This window comes from Uloborus diversus, chromosome 4, assembly GCF_026930045.1.
Source record: "Uloborus diversus isolate 005 chromosome 4, Udiv.v.3.1, whole genome shotgun sequence".
NCBI classification, from domain to species: domain Eukaryota; kingdom Metazoa; phylum Arthropoda; class Arachnida; order Araneae; family Uloboridae; genus Uloborus; species Uloborus diversus.
The window spans coordinates 154736550-154753546 of record NC_072734.1 but is presented as its reverse complement, the minus strand read 5'-3'; the positions used below and the strand labels follow the sequence as shown (position 1 = coordinate 154753546).

Here is a 16997-nt window from a genome sequence, read left to right as displayed (position 1 = left end):
ACGGGCGTAGGAATAAAGCTCCAAAAATTTTACTTAACATCCGTTGGCAGAAAATCAAAATAAAAAAAATAAATAAAAGTGTGGAAATACAAAATAATAAGCATGTAAGAAATACTGTTAAATAAAAAAAATCATTAAAATAAAAATCGTATGCATTTTGTTTCTCTTAAAAAACAAAGAAGTCCGAATATTTTTTTTATTTTTCCGTTGCCGAATATAAAATAAGTAAATAAAAACTTTATAATGTAAATAAAAGCAAATCGTTACGGCAAACATTTTTTCACAATAAAAACATTTCTGCCTTAATTCCGCGCTTCATTTTAATTCAGTAATATTTATCTTTGACTTTTAAGTCTACGACTCTATTATTTCCGACTCTTTGAAGTATACGATAGATGCTAGTTCTGTGTTAATTAATTTTTTTTTCAAATTTGTGCAAGACAAAAACTAAGAACATATTCAAAGTCTAGACATTTTCCCCATCATTTTGGTACATATTCTTCGTAGATAAAAATTCCTGTCTGATCATTCAATTAACTATTTATTCATTTTTGGTTTCTGAGTTTATTACATTAGTTTACATGCAGCATGATATTTTGCAATTATGGAAAATATTTTTTAGAGTTCAAGTTAGTAAATAATTCATTGTACATAGTAAAATGAATTACTTATACTCCTAGTCACCTATCCTCTAAAATACTTTGATAGTTTCTCACAGTAAGTTTAATTCGAAAAAAATATTAAAAACAGATAAAGTCTTTAAAAAGTTCTTTATAATACTAAGAATGATTATTGTGCCAAATATACATTAACTCTATATATCTCCATAAACTTGACTAATAATAAAGCTGAAAGTCTCTCTCTCTCTGGATGTCAGGAGGATGTCTGGATGTCAGGAGGATGTCTGGATGTCAGGAGGATGTCTGGATGTCAGGAGGATGTCTGGATGTCCAGAGGATGTCTGGATGTCTAGATATTGTTCAGCCGATTTTCATGAAACTTGGCACAAAATTAATTTGTAGTATGGGAGTGTGAACCTCGAAGCAATTTTTCAAAATTTCGATGTGGTTCTTTTTCTATTCAAATTTTAAGAACAAAACTATCATAAGATGGACGAGTAAATTACGAAATTTTCATAACGTGGAACCGTAACATGGGTACAAGCCAATTGGCGAGAACATTCACCATACATTATTTGTAAATATACAGACGAACCAAAAGACGTTTTAATTTTTCTATCACGGGCAAAGTCGTGCGGGTACCACTAGTATTTAATATAGCAGGAAGTAACCAACGTTTTGTAGCGTAAATATACAAATTACTGTTGACGCAGGTTTCGGGGTTTCAAGAAACACACTTTTACATCCATAAGCTCACACTATTGCATTGAAATGGGGTTTCTTTGGAAGCTTTAAACACGTGTCTGCATTAACTTGTAGGGGAGGGTGGCCCAAAGAGGGTAGGCCTTCGTATTCCCCCCCCCCCCATGGTGTGTAAGCGGCGACGCATACGTATGGCGTGTTTACACGAACACCCCCGAGTTTTAATAAGTCCCAGTGAAGCGGTATGGCGCAACCAGGTTTAAAATAAGAAAATGATACATTTCCAAAAAAAAAAAAAGAAGTTTTGTTACTTGTGATCAGCCGAAGAACAGCTTATTTTTTGTTGTCAATAATATTACGTCATTCTGACACCATCCACCTACAAACTACGATAGTCATTCCGTTTGTTTCTTTTTTTAATTTAAAGTTATACCTGTTGAAGTAAAAAACATGCCTTCGGGCAAAGTGGGTCGGGCAAAGCGGGTATAGGATTTAATCATACATTTATTTATAATTTCTTGACTCGTGTGCTGACTTAGATTTTTTATTGCAATAGGATAAGTATAACTTTAAAAAGTTATTTTCTAGAATGGCAATAAATTAGTCTATTAATTTAATCTGTTATTTCTTTATGTTTCATGAACAAATGCGCTGACTTTAAATTGTACAAGTTCAACTATTTTATGTATTTTTTTATATAATGGCAGGTAGCTAGACAACTATTTTAATCATTTATAACTTCATATTTGATTGGCAAATGTACCAAATCACTATTAGTTACGTTTGAGGCGGTACTTAAAACAGGTTCACAGCGGCAGTATTCAGAAAGTTAATAAATCATAAAAAGCAGACACATTTTTTACCGATACTAAATTTATCTTTCTGCTTCTTGAATTTTAAATGTAACTGCAAAATAAAGTATGTGTGAAATACACGAGTAAAAATATATTATAAAAAAGCAATTATATTTGCATTTCCTTTTTTTTTCTGTCAAATATATTTTTCTGAGATAAAGAGACCATCTTTGTTGTTTATTTTCGTCTAAAACCAGAAACGAACTAGTTTCATCTGTTAGAAAATATTCAGTATAAAACTGATGCACTTATAGAAAATTAATTGAATTAATAAAACAAAATGCATTTGTATCTATATTTTTTAAATGCTTCATTTTTTTAACTCATTTTTTTTCAAATGTTTTTTATTCGACCTGGAGGTACTTAAAATACTATCTTGATTCAGCAGATGTTAATAGCACGATGCTGAAAAATATTTTATATCCATTACTTGTAGCTCTTAAAAAGTATTTAAAAATAGAGCTACAAATTTTTTTCACTTCTAATAGACCACATGATACTTAAAAAATCAGAGCATTGACAATAAAAACGATAAAACTATTGGCTAACTAATCTTAAACGACAAAGTAATTAACAAGTCAAACAATCTCTTAAATTGTTGAAATAACCCTTTGCCTTTTAAAATACATATATTTGCAACATTTTATTTAATTATACTGTGATATTTAACTACAATTATGTAAATACTTACCTTAGTGCTTTACTAAAAAACTTAAAAGTAATTTTTTATAAAGTTTAATTTAATTAAGATTTATGTTATTACTAGGAAATCATGTTAACTCTTTTTCTTTTGCTCAATACCATATATTACCATTTTTTGTAACTTCATATATTAAAAATTTCCATATATAACCTTTTTTCTCTTTCGTCCCTTTTATATAGGATGAAGTAATAATGTCAAACTTTATTTTCCCTTCCACATTTTGCCCTTAAGTGTTTTAAAAGTTATTTTACTTTAATCCCTTTAATGCTTCAACTTGAAGCTCAAAGCTGGAACATCACTCAAGTAGATAATTAAATTAAAAAGAAAGTTGTTTTTTTTCTGACCTTTAACAACCTCCAACTTGTGTTCCACTAAATTTTAGCTATCTGTCAAGTTCAGTCTTATATGTAAAATAGTTGTTTTTCTTTCAAAATAGGTTCCCTCGTTAGAAATGTCTAAGAGGATTAAGTCTTAGCATGTTTATCGGGGATGCATATAGATGCATCTTGAGTTAATTTATTAAAAGAATAGCTGGGTAAAACAACAAAACTTCCCTTGCGTTGGTTTCAAAAAACTTTCATAATCTTTTGTTTAATTCAGGCTTTTAATTGTGTAAGAAATTCAGAAATCCATTGTAATCAATACATTAAAATGATGCCAACATGAATAGTTTGCATTACAACATGTTTTTAATTTTTTAATGACTTCATGATCAGAAAAGTAGTTTTTTCATTTTATGAGGTTGATTTTTCGTACACATAATCTTTGGTATTATCAGAAAAGCGAAAGCTTTATCTAAAGACTGAAATATGAAGTAATTTATAATTGCAGTAGTATTTTTAAAGTGTTGTTATCGCCCACAAAAGCATATTTCTCAGATTGAAAATCAAAAATACGCCTAAAAATTAGTCAAGCGTTTTTTCTTGCTTTGCATTTTACGTAAAAATTAATTATTGTTAAAAACAAAGGTTTGAAAAAATCAGTTGAAAGTTTCTACATATAAAATTTGAATCTCTATTTATTTATTTATTCTTTTTTGTCAGAATGCCAAGCATTTTAAATGTAGAAAAAATTAAAACAGTAAATTTCTCTTCTTTCTTCGTCATCTGCTATTTTATCCTTAAAAATTTAGCTTTTATTTACGTAATTTATTGTTGTTATGATCATTACTGTTTTGATATATTTCACTCCTTCTACGTAAATTTTACTCCTTTAAAACCACCAAAAAGTACTTTCACGTCTTGAAAAAAAAAAAAAAAAAAAAAAAAAAAAACGAGCTGATGTGTGCATCACAACACTTCCTTTTACTCCAATTTAATGTCATTTTCTTATTATTGGCAGTTTTATTGTGATTCAATAGCTTACTTTCTAAATATCACCAACAGTGGCCAAATTGAAACAGATTTTAAAAAAAAATCGCCAAATTTCGCCAAGTTGTCGACAAAACTTGGCGACCAAAAGACTGGCGATATATCGCCAAATGTCCGCCGAATTATAACACCACTTGAGTTTACATAGAAATTAACAATGATCCCCCCCCCAAAAAAATGGGGCAAACGAGATCTTTAGAAACACCCGAATGCAACCAAAAGCGGAGGTGCACAAATAGACTCCACTAGGAGTCTACGTACGAAATTTCAACCTTTTAGGACATTCCGTTCTTGATTTATGCGACATACATACGCACGTACTCACATACGCACATACGCACATACACACGTACATTTAGACATCACGAGAAAACTTGTTGTAATTAACTCAGGAACCGTCAAAATGGTTACTTCGCGTGTCCATACGTTCTTAGGCATTTATCCACGTGTGGTCGAGTCGAAAAAAAAAAAAAAAAAACTCAACATTAAATTCGGGGGTGAGCAAAATGGAAATTAAGGTCGATTTTTTAGTGAAATTTTTTTTTTGCTAGTACAATATTTCCTTTTTCGAAAAAGGAAGTAAAAACATTTAGCTATATTTTTATTTTTTGCTCCACGTTATTTCTTAATGCCATCAGCTTTGCAATACCAAAAGCATTGCAAAGAAGAGGGATTTACAGAGTTGCTTCACACCTTTAGGGCCGTCACGTATTTTTTTTTTTCAAAGAAAACATTCATATTTTAAATTAAATGCAGCAGTGAGCAATGAAGTATCAATGTATTTGATTGTTTAAAACTATTGTATATGCAATTCCTTATTTTTTTTATCCAAAAAAATTAAACTCAAGTGATTGAATGTTCTTTTTACCAGAAATTCTTTAATAATTTAACTTACGAAAACAGGATGGAGTAATGAAGGAGTGATCTTTCGCTTCTCGTACGTTCATTACATCGAGTTGTGTACCATTACATTGCTTGAAGAATTTATTTGATTATTTTTTTATTTAATAAGTTCTTTTATTGTAAGTTAAACATGGTAAAATTTGACGTTATAGAAGCTATGAAAAAGTTTTAATAAATCCATTTGCTATAATCTTTTAATATAGTACTGATACAAATATAGAAAATAAAAAAATAATAATAAAGGATAATATTTTTTTACACACTAGTAAGCTCGTATTTATGCTTAATTATACGGCTCGTTTTAAAACTTCTATTCTAAATGTGCGAGTTTTTTTTTTTTTTTTTTTTAGTCCTTAATTATAAATTTCGGGATAATTGGGTAATTTAAAGAAATGCTTGTTCAGAAATGATTGATCTATTTTGAATACGAATTCTAAACTATATTTATCAGCGATAATCTTCTGACATGAGCATTTCATATTTCTTTAATATATTTTGTCAGAACAGTTTATCATAACATTGTACTAGTTAGTATTTTATAAAAATTTTCCTTCGTTATGTGTATCGTCGGTAGGTTCTCATGTGCGCATTTGTTTGATAATTAATTTAAAACATTTCATTACATTACTTTTTAAGTTTTCAAAACACGAAACCAAAGTTATAGATTCGTAATGTTTACTTCGCATACGCACATTTTTCTGCGAGAATACTGTTAGAATAACTACGAAATGAATTCGGAAATTTCTGGTTTGCATTTTTTAAAAGCGCACTTTGTTAAATTAATTAAACATTTATTTTAAATATATTACCAGAAGAAAAATAAACTAGTTGAGTTTTAGTGAGTTTTTATTCTTAGTAATCTTTTGAATTACTATGTGTAATTGTTTTGTGGTTCTTTCTTTAGGCGTTTTTGGACTGGTTTTGAATTCATAAGTATATGTACTTGAGGGCTACTTTTTCGGACAAAATCATTAATTATACGAAACAAGAAATTGTTTTACTTTGAAACAACAAGTAAAGATTTAAAAGAAATCTATGATTTAATGTATCGACATCAAAGAAATATTACCGTTGGCACCTGTACGAACTTGTAGGGTGTTTTAACGAAACTAGGGTTATAATCAGCAAATTTGAATAAAAATTGCATACTGTAGCTAAATTAAATATCCCAGGTCAATGTATAATGCTTGAGCTTTGAAAAAGCACACATTTTTTAAATTTATGCAAGGATTTGAAAATGCTTACAATTGCATAAAAATTATACATCAGGTTCTTTTATGCCAACAAAAGAAGCGGATTTTTTTTTTTACTTCAGTTACTAAAAGAGAAAAATATGCTTAATTAGATGTAAGTGGTTGCTCAATAAAACTTATCGGAATATTTATTTTATTCTATTTTTCAATTAGAAGTTTCTCAAAATATTTCAGAGAATGGATTGTTATTTGCTCATTATGAAACAGCAAATAACAGAAAATTTTTGTTTGGATGTTTTTCGAGCACGGGAAGCTATTTAAGAAAATGATTTAATTAATCTGATTTGGATGAAAAATTCCTCTTGAATCACAGTTATGACGAAATAATAAGCTTTATTTATTTTTTCATTTATTTTTTTTGAGAATAGCTTTATTAATTGTCAAAACCCTTGTCGATTCATTCTTTTTTTTTTTTTGAAAATGTTACGTTTTTACTAGTACTTGAACTATGATTTGTTTAGAAAGAATCGGGAAACAGCGAATAATTATCGTTAACAAGATCAATTGTTTAAATTCACAATTGAACTTTAGTTCTTAAAAAACAATAGTTTTCCATGCGAAATAGTTTTAAATATACATTTTTAAAGTAGAAGTTTGGTAAGTTTTGAAATATTATATAACTAGAAAATCTCCCGTCAAGGTATGACGAGTCAAAATTACTTCTACATTTGAACGAAGCATCTGCCTGTTTGGTGATATTTTGATAGTTAAAATTGTAACCCTAACTCCAGTGGATTAACCCTACACTCCTGTAGGTAGCGTTCGTTGCTGACCGTTTTTTCGTTTCTTCATTCCCCTGAAATGGCACAGTCTCACCAGTAAAACAGTTAAGTTACCGGATCGAGTTCAGTCTTGTCACTATAAAGCCTTTCCCTGCATCTTAAACATTACCAAATCATATTATCAAATTATCATACCATGGCAAGAGTTTCATTGTTGAATCACGCTGGTGACTCAAAAATCGGCTATTATTTTTATGAGGATACTTCATTGTTGCTTCGATAAAAACTCAACATTATTTTTTCATATTCAAAAATGCATCCTAATTTGGTACCCCACTACTATTTTATTCCAAGTTTTCTAATTGTTTAACAATTTGTATGATAAAGTCTATGTTTCTTTAAAGTGTATGTGCCGCTTTTCAAAGACCTTTTTTTTTAGTTTGAATCTTACTATATCCAATATTAGTTGGTCTTGCAATTCTTCGTAAGCTCTTATCTATCAGTTCATCCTTTTAGTATTTCAAGAAGATTATTTTATTCTAATCTCCTGTTAAGGGGACAGTTGATAGAAGTTTATCTAAAAAGAGTGCTAATTAGTAAAAAACACTTATTGTAATCAAAAAAGACGCAAGAAACACAAAAACTTAAACATTGTCCAGCCAAGCGAGCAAAATTTGGAATGGTGCTATGAAATTGAATCTGCTTGTTTTAATTCTTAGCGGAGAATATAACATATTTAATTTGAAAAAAAAGGAAAGAAGGGAGAACGGTGATATGCTTTCAAGCAAAATACAAAATGACCAAATATGGTTTTCACTCGCCTTGGTTTGCAAATTTTGACCGAATCTAAAATGCTTTATCTGATGCAATCCAGTACGAATAAAAACATGTTTGGCTCATATTCTTCCCCAATTCGCATGGAGATTGTTAGATAGTTAAAAATACTTCATCTTCAAAAAAATCATCTTGCAAAAAAAGAGCATCGTAAATGAAGATGTGCATTGAAAAATAAATAAATAAAAATAAAAAGAACATGACATTAATACAGTGCAGCTTAATTTTGAAAGCAGAAGTATTTTTCTCAACCTGTTTTCGTGATCTTTTCGAAAACTATTTCTTTATGTTGCTAGGGTAACAAACATTTTTTGCTCCCTGACTTCTGACGAAAATTTTATTCGGAAGCCACTTTTGTAAAACAAATAGAAAGTTCATGATGGTCACACGAAAAATTCTTAGTTTAAAAAAAAAAAAAAGGTTTATTCTTCTACATACTTGCTGAAAGTTATATAATTTCATTGCTTTCTCTTATTCCTGAGTTTCTGTACCCTGCCACGCAAAGATAAGAAACCTTATTTGAAAAATTACTTTTTATAAAAGGAGAAATTTTAAATTCATATCACTTAACAATGCAACTAAACAACTGAACTTTTCTCATAATTCTTTTTGTGCAAATGAAGAAGTTTGAGTTGGGGAAAAGGAGTGAGTTTATTCAGGAAAAAAGGTAGATATGGAGAAGTCCGTTTAAAAATATTTGCGGTTGGAAAACCAAGTTGTCAGGTAGAAAAATATACTACCTTACAGAATTTAAATTAGAAGCTGAACATTTTTTGGCTGTGCAGACAAATGTATTGTAACATTGCATCTACTAAAACAAACTCGTTTGACTCTTTGAGTGTTTCTTTCTTTCTTTTATTTTTGTTTGTCTGCAGGTTTGCAGTAATTTGTTAACTAACACAAAATATAAATGCTAGGCAAGCAGAAATTGAAATAGGAAACTTTTAATCGCCACTCTCTGATCTAGACATAAAGAAAACAGTTACTTTATAAAAGTACTAGTGGTACCCACACGGCTTTGCCCGTAATAGAAAAATTTAAAGGTCTTTTGGTTCGCCTGAATATTTACAAATAATGTATGGTGAATTTTCTCGCCAAATGGCTTGTACCCATGTTACGGTTCCACGTTATGATAATTCCGTATCTCGCTAATTGACTTGTGCCCGTGTTACAGTTAAACGTTATGATAATTTCGTAATTTACTCGTCAATCTTATGATAATTTTGTTCTTAAAATTGAAATAGAAAAAGAACCACATCAAATTTTCGAAAAATCGCTTAAAGGTGCACACCCCCATGCTACAAACTAACTTTGTGCCCGATTTCATGAAAATCGGCCGAACGGTCGAGGCGCTATGCGCGTCACAGAAATCCAGACATCCTACAGACATCAAGACAGAGAGTTTTATTATATAGACCAGACTTTCAGCTTTATTATTAGTAAAGAAGATTTAGGGCATTCTTTCAAGCAATGGAAGGAGACATTTGCGAAAAAAAAATGCTTATATGATACTTTGTGCACGTTTCTATTTGGAGACATTGGCGTGTTACATTTTTTTTTTTTTTTTACTAAAGCTGTTAACGATTCATTACTCTTAATAATTTTTTCGCAAAAAATCAAGTTTTATTTTCATCACAAATCTTTTTTTTTTTTAATATTTTTTTTGGAAATTTACTCATACACTGTTCTCCCGATTATCCGTGCTAATTAATGCACAGGTGTACACGGATGATCGAAAAACACGGATAATCCGAAAAAGATCAATCACGCAGAAAAGTGGGTATTTGGAGGCTATAAGTAAAGCACGCAGTGGTACATAAAATACTTCGGGTTTAATTACGATACTCTACTAGTACAAAAAGTAATAAATTAGTACTAGTAATAAAATATATAGTAAAATTTGGTATAATTTTTAGCTTTAATTAGTTTAAATTTAAATTTTTGGCAGCACGCATAATCCGCAAATCATATAATCCGCACATAGATAATCGGGAGTACAGTATATATATATATATATATACTAGCAAAAATACCCGGCGTTGCCTGGGTCAGTAATAATTATTAGAAAAAATCGTTACTTGCTTTTGTTTTCTGTTTTAAGTGAAAGAATTTAAAACACATCTTTTTGACGTGATTAAAAATCGAGTTTCTTCCTTACCCATAAAGCTAAAATAGCAATAAGTATAAAGAACAAAGTAATATTGATTTAGAAACGAAAGCACTATATTTAAGCATATACAAATTTTAAAAACATGAAATTAATCTTCTCATATTTAAAAAGATTAATCTGTTGATACTTTTTTTTTTAACATGGAGTCTAAAACCTTCTCTGTATGGCTAATGAAGTACGAAGTGATTAAAAAAAAGTAGCTGCGCTCGTAATCCCCTTATACTTGCTTTAGTTATTTCGGGAAATTTCAATCATTGTGACTCTTGGTGCGATTTTACCGAATTTGCTTAAGTCGTTTCGGGGTACCTTCGATGATGCTCCCCCATTCTTTCCTTACTTTGTAAAACGATATGATGTTAATTTTCGTTACAGAGATATCGTCGCTAGATGCTGAGATATTTTTGGTCACCATAAAATGGCGCTAAACAGTTTCATCCGAAATGTTACCAAAATAAGTAATACAATTTGGTGATTGTTTGAAATTGTGCAAAAAGGAAAATTAATGGAAGTTTTTGTGCTGTTTATGGATTTGCCTAATTTAGTTGCTGGATTATTTAACACAGTAAAAAAGGTCTTTTGAAAATTCTTTGATTGGCGATATTTTGTTTACATGGTGAAAGTTGAGAAACATTATGACGTAGTCTTCGGCTTCAAAAACAGCAACGTTGAAAAAACTGCCAAATGCATCAGCTACGGAAATCTTTCTGCAAAAATTTTGGCGATCTGCTGGTTGTTTGGATAATGAGTAAGTGTTCAATCAGCATAAATAATAATAAAAACCATTAATTACATTAAAGTTCCGTTTAAATGGAAAATCATCAGCCAAATCATGTATTATTTGCCAATCTTGTGCAAAAATCTTACTTCAATATTTGACTTGAGAAAAGCCTTGAACAATCACGAAAAGCAAAGAAAGTCAACAATACAACAATTGTCGCTATCGACAGGGAGTTGAGATGATACACTAAATACTGTATTGAGTTGAGGAAAGCCTTCGAACATGGATCTAAAAAGCTCATAACTCGTTTTTTATTCTACTTAGAAATTTCGAACAGGTGCCATCTTCAGCAGAAAAATCAGAGCTTTCGATGGACATATAATGTAAATATGTGCAAGTATTTTTTCATCCCAATATTAGAGAATTTATACAAAAATTGTGTTTTATTGCCCCCCTAAGGGGGTTTTGCCCCCCATAACGGGACGAAAACTACCCTATGTGTTATTCTGATGCATAAGCTATATTATTGTAAAGTTTCATCAAAATCCGTTCAGTAGTTTTTGCGTGAAAGAGTAACAAACATCCATCCATACATTCATACATCCTTACAGACAAACTTTCGCATATATAATATTAGTAAGATATATATATATATATATATATATATATATATTAATTTGATATTCTTATTGTTAAAGAATAAAAAGGATATAACGTTTAAAGAATAACGTTTAAAAGGTTACTTCAATGTGTCAAACTGTTAGAATGATCATTAAAATGATGCTTTTGAACAGTAAAAGGTTTGATCGGATCACATTCACAGAGGGTCCCCCCCCTTCCCCCAATTGTAAGAGTCCACAAACAGACATACCGACTAACCTATTATCCCACACATTTTACATCTTAAAAACCTTGCTTTTAATTTTTCATTTTTTAATCATCCCTTTAAAAATTTAACGTATTTTTGTAGTTATATATTTTTATGTTGCATTAAACCTTTAAGTTCTTGATTAAAAAAAACTTTTATATGAAACTAGGTTAAAATTACATATATTAAAATTCATGATAAATTAAACAGCAATGTTGCTGCTAACATAATCAGGAGAGTGCCTGTCGTTTTTATTATGATTATTTTTAGCTGCATGCTATCAAGTATAGCATCACACAGACGCAAAATAATTATTGATTGATTGGAAGAACATGAGGGAAATTATCACAAGAACAAATTAAATAATTCCATTTTTAGTGAGAAAATTGAAAAAAATATAGAATTTTAATTTTTAAAATGCACGGCACCACTAACTGTTTCTCTGAGTACACTGATCACTGATCAGTGATTGCTATTATTCTTGTAATGGTTGAATAAGTTGTTATTTAACAAATAAATTGTGTAAAACATGAGATATACTGAAAAATAAAACAAGAGACATCAAAAGAAGAATTATTCAAAAATATTTGCGCACACTCTTCATTTTTTAACTCATGAAATGTTCATATTTGATTCCTTTATAACAATAGTTGTCTAACATCTAACACATATTTCTTTTAAGGACTAACATACACGGTGTTTCAAAAAGAACGAACCGATTTCCGAAAATCATATCTATTGAAATTTTAATTCGTTTCATTAAATTAAGGTATCGTTAGAATGGGGAAATTCTCGAGTTTCAAGGAGTTGCCAAGTTGTGTTCTACGCTTCGCGAATTGCGAGTCCGTAACAACTGTTCAGCTTGATTTTCGTCGAGAATACCCTGGTGTTGAACCTCCGGCCCCGACGAGCATTAGAAGATGATATAAACACTTCAAAGACACGGGATGTTTGTGTAAGCAGTGGAAGCAGTTGATACAGACATGCTTGCAAAAGTTTGGGACGAATTTGTCTACCATGTTGATATGTGCTGTGCATCCAAAAGGTGGCGCACGGAAAATGAGGGTAAAAATATGGCACATGGGGGTACAAATTAATGACGTTCATATTGAACGCCTTTAATTTTGCATGAGAAATTTTTTTATTATTATCTATGTATCTGAAGTGTCTATTTTCAATAGTTTTCATAATACTAACATTTAAAATCAGGCCATTCTTTTTGAAACACCCTGTCTAATTAATGACAAAATATTGAGGCATTTTTTCATTTTGGGATCAGCTGTTGTTGGTCTCACCATAGATGTCAATGATATTTAAAATTAACGCTGGTATTACATAAAAGTTTTGACACACAATAAAACATAAGGTTTTTCTGCATCTAATCACAATATATTTCTAATATAATAATCGTAAACCACTAACAGCCCAAATAAATCACAATGTATCTTTACTGGCTTGATGCGCAGCCACTCAAATCAATATTCATAAAAGGAAGGAAAGTTGAGTTTATGGCTCAACATAAATATTGCCTGACGTAAAAAATAAAAGTTTTTTTTGGGTCATAAAAAACAGACCATCCAGCATCTTTATTGTACGAGAGAATACATATTGTTGACGGTTGCCTCGTACTTTATTTTAAAAAGAATAGCGGCTCCAAAATGCTATTAAGCAGATGTGAGTCCGAAATTTTTATTTAAAAATGTTCTCTACCCTGTATAATAAATATTTACGTGAATAAGGATTTAACTGTTTGAGGTTAGGCTTACTTTTATTTTTGAAAATGGGGTCGTTTCCGAAATTTTAAAAGTTTTTTTTTTTTTTTTTTTTTGAGAGCATGTTTAAAAACATAGGATTTGATTATTTTTTAAAAATAATTTGACAAAGTTTACTATTGAAAAACAAAAATTAAATTGGTGCACAGATTCAATTTTATTTTTTACACTTCTGCGCATGACATCACAAATGATGAACTGTCATTCACTGTTCCCATTAGCGCAGAGCACAATATTTAATCTGCATCTTTACTTATTTGTAGTGGCAACGATATGGTTGATAGCAAGCGCAGAGTGCAATATTTAATTCCTTCTGAATTATCATAACCAGGAAACACTGTAGACAGCAAGCCTAAACATTTAGCGCGCTAGTGGAGTACGCCGCAGATTTCATCATTTGTGACGTCATAAAGAAAACGCCTTGTTTGAAAAATCAAACATTTTAAAATATTAATTAAAAATAACTGTTGGGAAAATGAAAGTATTTTCTGGGTCTATATTATTTTTCTTGCTCTTTCATCAACTTCAGTGACGAAAAGTAGTAATTTTGACTGAAGGGAACAACCCCATTATAATTGTATCAAACCATTACAATTCAATCTTTTTAGTCATTTCTGTTTCAACTATAAGAAGAAATTCGTTATTCCTATGCAGTAACCTTAAAGCACTTCAAACAAATGAAACAACTGAAAGAAAGTATTTGCTAGTATGAATTATTTTTTTTTCTTTCTAATTTTAATGCTTTAATGTAATTTGGTAATTTTAGACCAGCGTTTCTCAAACTTTTTTGGCCCATGGACCAGCAGGAACTTTTGAAAAAAGAAGTCGTTAATCGGTGATGATTTTTCTTTTTTTTTTCTTTTGTTTCGTTTTTCTTTCTTTCCTTCTTTCTTTATTTATTTTATGGAGAAAAAAACCCCTTGTATTTGTGAAGCGTTAAAAGCATGTATGGAATTTTTTTCGCCCACTGTGATATTCCCCCACTTTTTTTATATTTTTGCCCCCCCTTCTTTTCCTTCCCTCCCCTCAAAAAAAAAAAAAAAAAAAAAAAAACTTTCGACTCTGGTTCCGTTACACACTTGGGAAATAATTTTGTGAACGGCAAAGTGATTTTTTTTTTCTTTTTACAAGCAGTAATAATAATAAATGAATTAAAAAAAATATGGAAACAAAACTTTACTTGGTGTTAAAGAACTGTTACAGAAAATAATTAAGTTTTAAAAATAAGGTAAGTAACATTAGTAATAATTATTCATAGATTACAAACATTGTCAAATACTTGTAGAAAACTACAAAAATCAAATCACAAAACTTACGTAAAATATTTCGTACAATTTTATTGCAATTATGGTGTTTTATTTCTTTAATTAAGGGAAGTATTTTATCATTAACGAGAAAAATCACTAAAGGCCGGTGAAATTACTTTGCGGACCGGTGCCGGTTCACCGGTTGAAACTCGCACGTTTAGACCATCCAGCAACATTTTCAATTACTTCAATGAAAAGGTTTTATTAATTATTATTGGAGAAAACATCATATATCTTTAAAACATAACCTAAAATTACTTGAGTTACGGAACTTTTTAAAGAAATAAAAAAGAAAAATAAACACTTTTCTAGCAATGTAAACTCTTACCTCGAGTGCCATCGTTTGGGGGTAGGAAAATAGTGATGTGCTGAAATGCACTAAATCCAAAAGCATTTACGTTATATCGCAACTTACAGAAATCCCTCTCTGCTTTTTCAGGTCTGCTGCAAAGAGGATTTTCCTTTCGTTGGAGATGGTGATCCCTTCCTAGACGAAGATTTCGAAGGAAAAAAGAAAGATGACTTGAATGAAAATTCCTTAAGACCACTGCAACTGGAAAATGGTAAGTGAAATTGGTTTGATGAGGCATACATATATCGATTTAAGAGTTTTCCAGATGGCATTTCAGATTTCATTTTTTCGGCCCAAAGCAACACCGAACGTTGAAACTTGCTTGACTTGAATGATGCTGCTGAAGAGATGCTTTTTTCTCTCCTTAAACATTTTATTTTTTCTAAAACCTTAATTTTCAAACACAGTTTCCTGGTATCATAGTAAGTACTAAGCCAAATGTTATTGGAGGCTATTTTAAAACATCATTTTTAAAAGATTTTTCATAATGTTCTTGTCGACTTCTTTGCGGATAAAGATATAATTAACGGAATATTTCAAAATTAAAATATTGTGCTTTTGGTTGATTGTTTTATTTTATTTTATTTTTTTTTTATTTTTGATGATGGGTAGTGTGGATGCACTTTAAGATACAAGTTTCTGAGAAAATCTCTTGCCCCACATCGTTTGCGTTGAAATTTCGTCTAATTCTGTGTTTTTCTGTTTCTATTAAAATTATAATGAAAAAGAAAACTATAATATCCTATTTTTGACGATTTGATTTTGCGGAAAAGTTGCCGTTGGAGGCATTAAATTACCATTAAAAATTTGAGATCCGTTTGTTGCTGCTATGCTGGAATTAAAATGCAGTACTTATTTTTACTGTCACGTATATTCATTGTAGCTTCCGTCACTGATTTAATCTTTCTTGTAGCAGCTAAAGTAGGACTTGTAAAGCAGACAGCAAATTCTAAAATAGTTTTTAAAACTGATTTTTACCGTTTCTTCTGATGGAAGATACTTTGCATGTGTAGGCTCGCTGATATAGATTGAGAACTAATCGATAAGATTGTAATACATTGCAGCCTGAAAGTTAAATTTTGGTTTCTTAAAATTTAAAAGTTAGTGCCATAACTATTAATGTATTTCCAGGTTATAAATAGTATGAATCTTTCTAGATCAATGTACCTACCCTGGTTGTTTCTTTAAATCGAAACGTTCAGCCGCATAAGCTCGTATGACGTAAAGCGCGAAGTATTGCAGATTTCTGTAAGTTTAGAAGCACTAAAGAACGAGCATAAAATTATGTAGGCAGTTCTAAGCGACGAGAACTGGTTTGCTGTTCACTCTAGGGTACAGTTCAGTTCAAAAAATGTACAACTATCTTCAAAAAAAAAAAAAATCTTCACTCTTACTCACAAAAAAAAAGAGTCCCCTTATCCTAAATTCTAAAACCTTCGATGGAAACCAAGGTACTAATACTTGGTGAAAACGAAGTTACTTCCTCTTCCTCTATATATCAAAAAAAAAAAAAAAAACAGGGTGTGTTGTACAAACACACGATAGTAGTGAAACTTATGTGCTAAAGGAAAACATTTTAATTATTCACAAATCTTTATAAATAGCTCAGAGTGTCTTTATCATTTATTCATTTACATAAAATGATATAGATATGTGTATTCTTCGTTCTTAAAGAGAGAAGTTATCGTTTTCTTGCACATAGTGCTGCAGAGACTCTGATAGAATCTTGGCTTTTCAGGCATATTCAAAACAAAATTGTATATTTAAATGAACGAAGTAGATTATAAAAATTGAGAATACTAAACAGTACTCAAAATGGTTTGGTTATATACACGCGTTTCAACGGATG

The 16997-nt window shown here is 30.4% G+C and overlaps 1 protein-coding gene across 1 annotated transcript in view; it reads left to right on the top strand.

The window, feature by feature from the left end:
- The window catches only part of LOC129220933 (follistatin-related protein 5-like), a 163497-nt gene that overhangs the window by 22114 nt on the left and 124386 nt on the right, over positions 1 to 16997 (top strand). The window contains exon 3 of the mRNA XM_054855368.1: positions 15236 to 15359. Within this exon, the coding sequence (XP_054711343.1) occupies positions 15236 to 15359 (124 nt within the window). The remainder of the gene's footprint in view (positions 1 to 15235; positions 15360 to 16997) is intronic.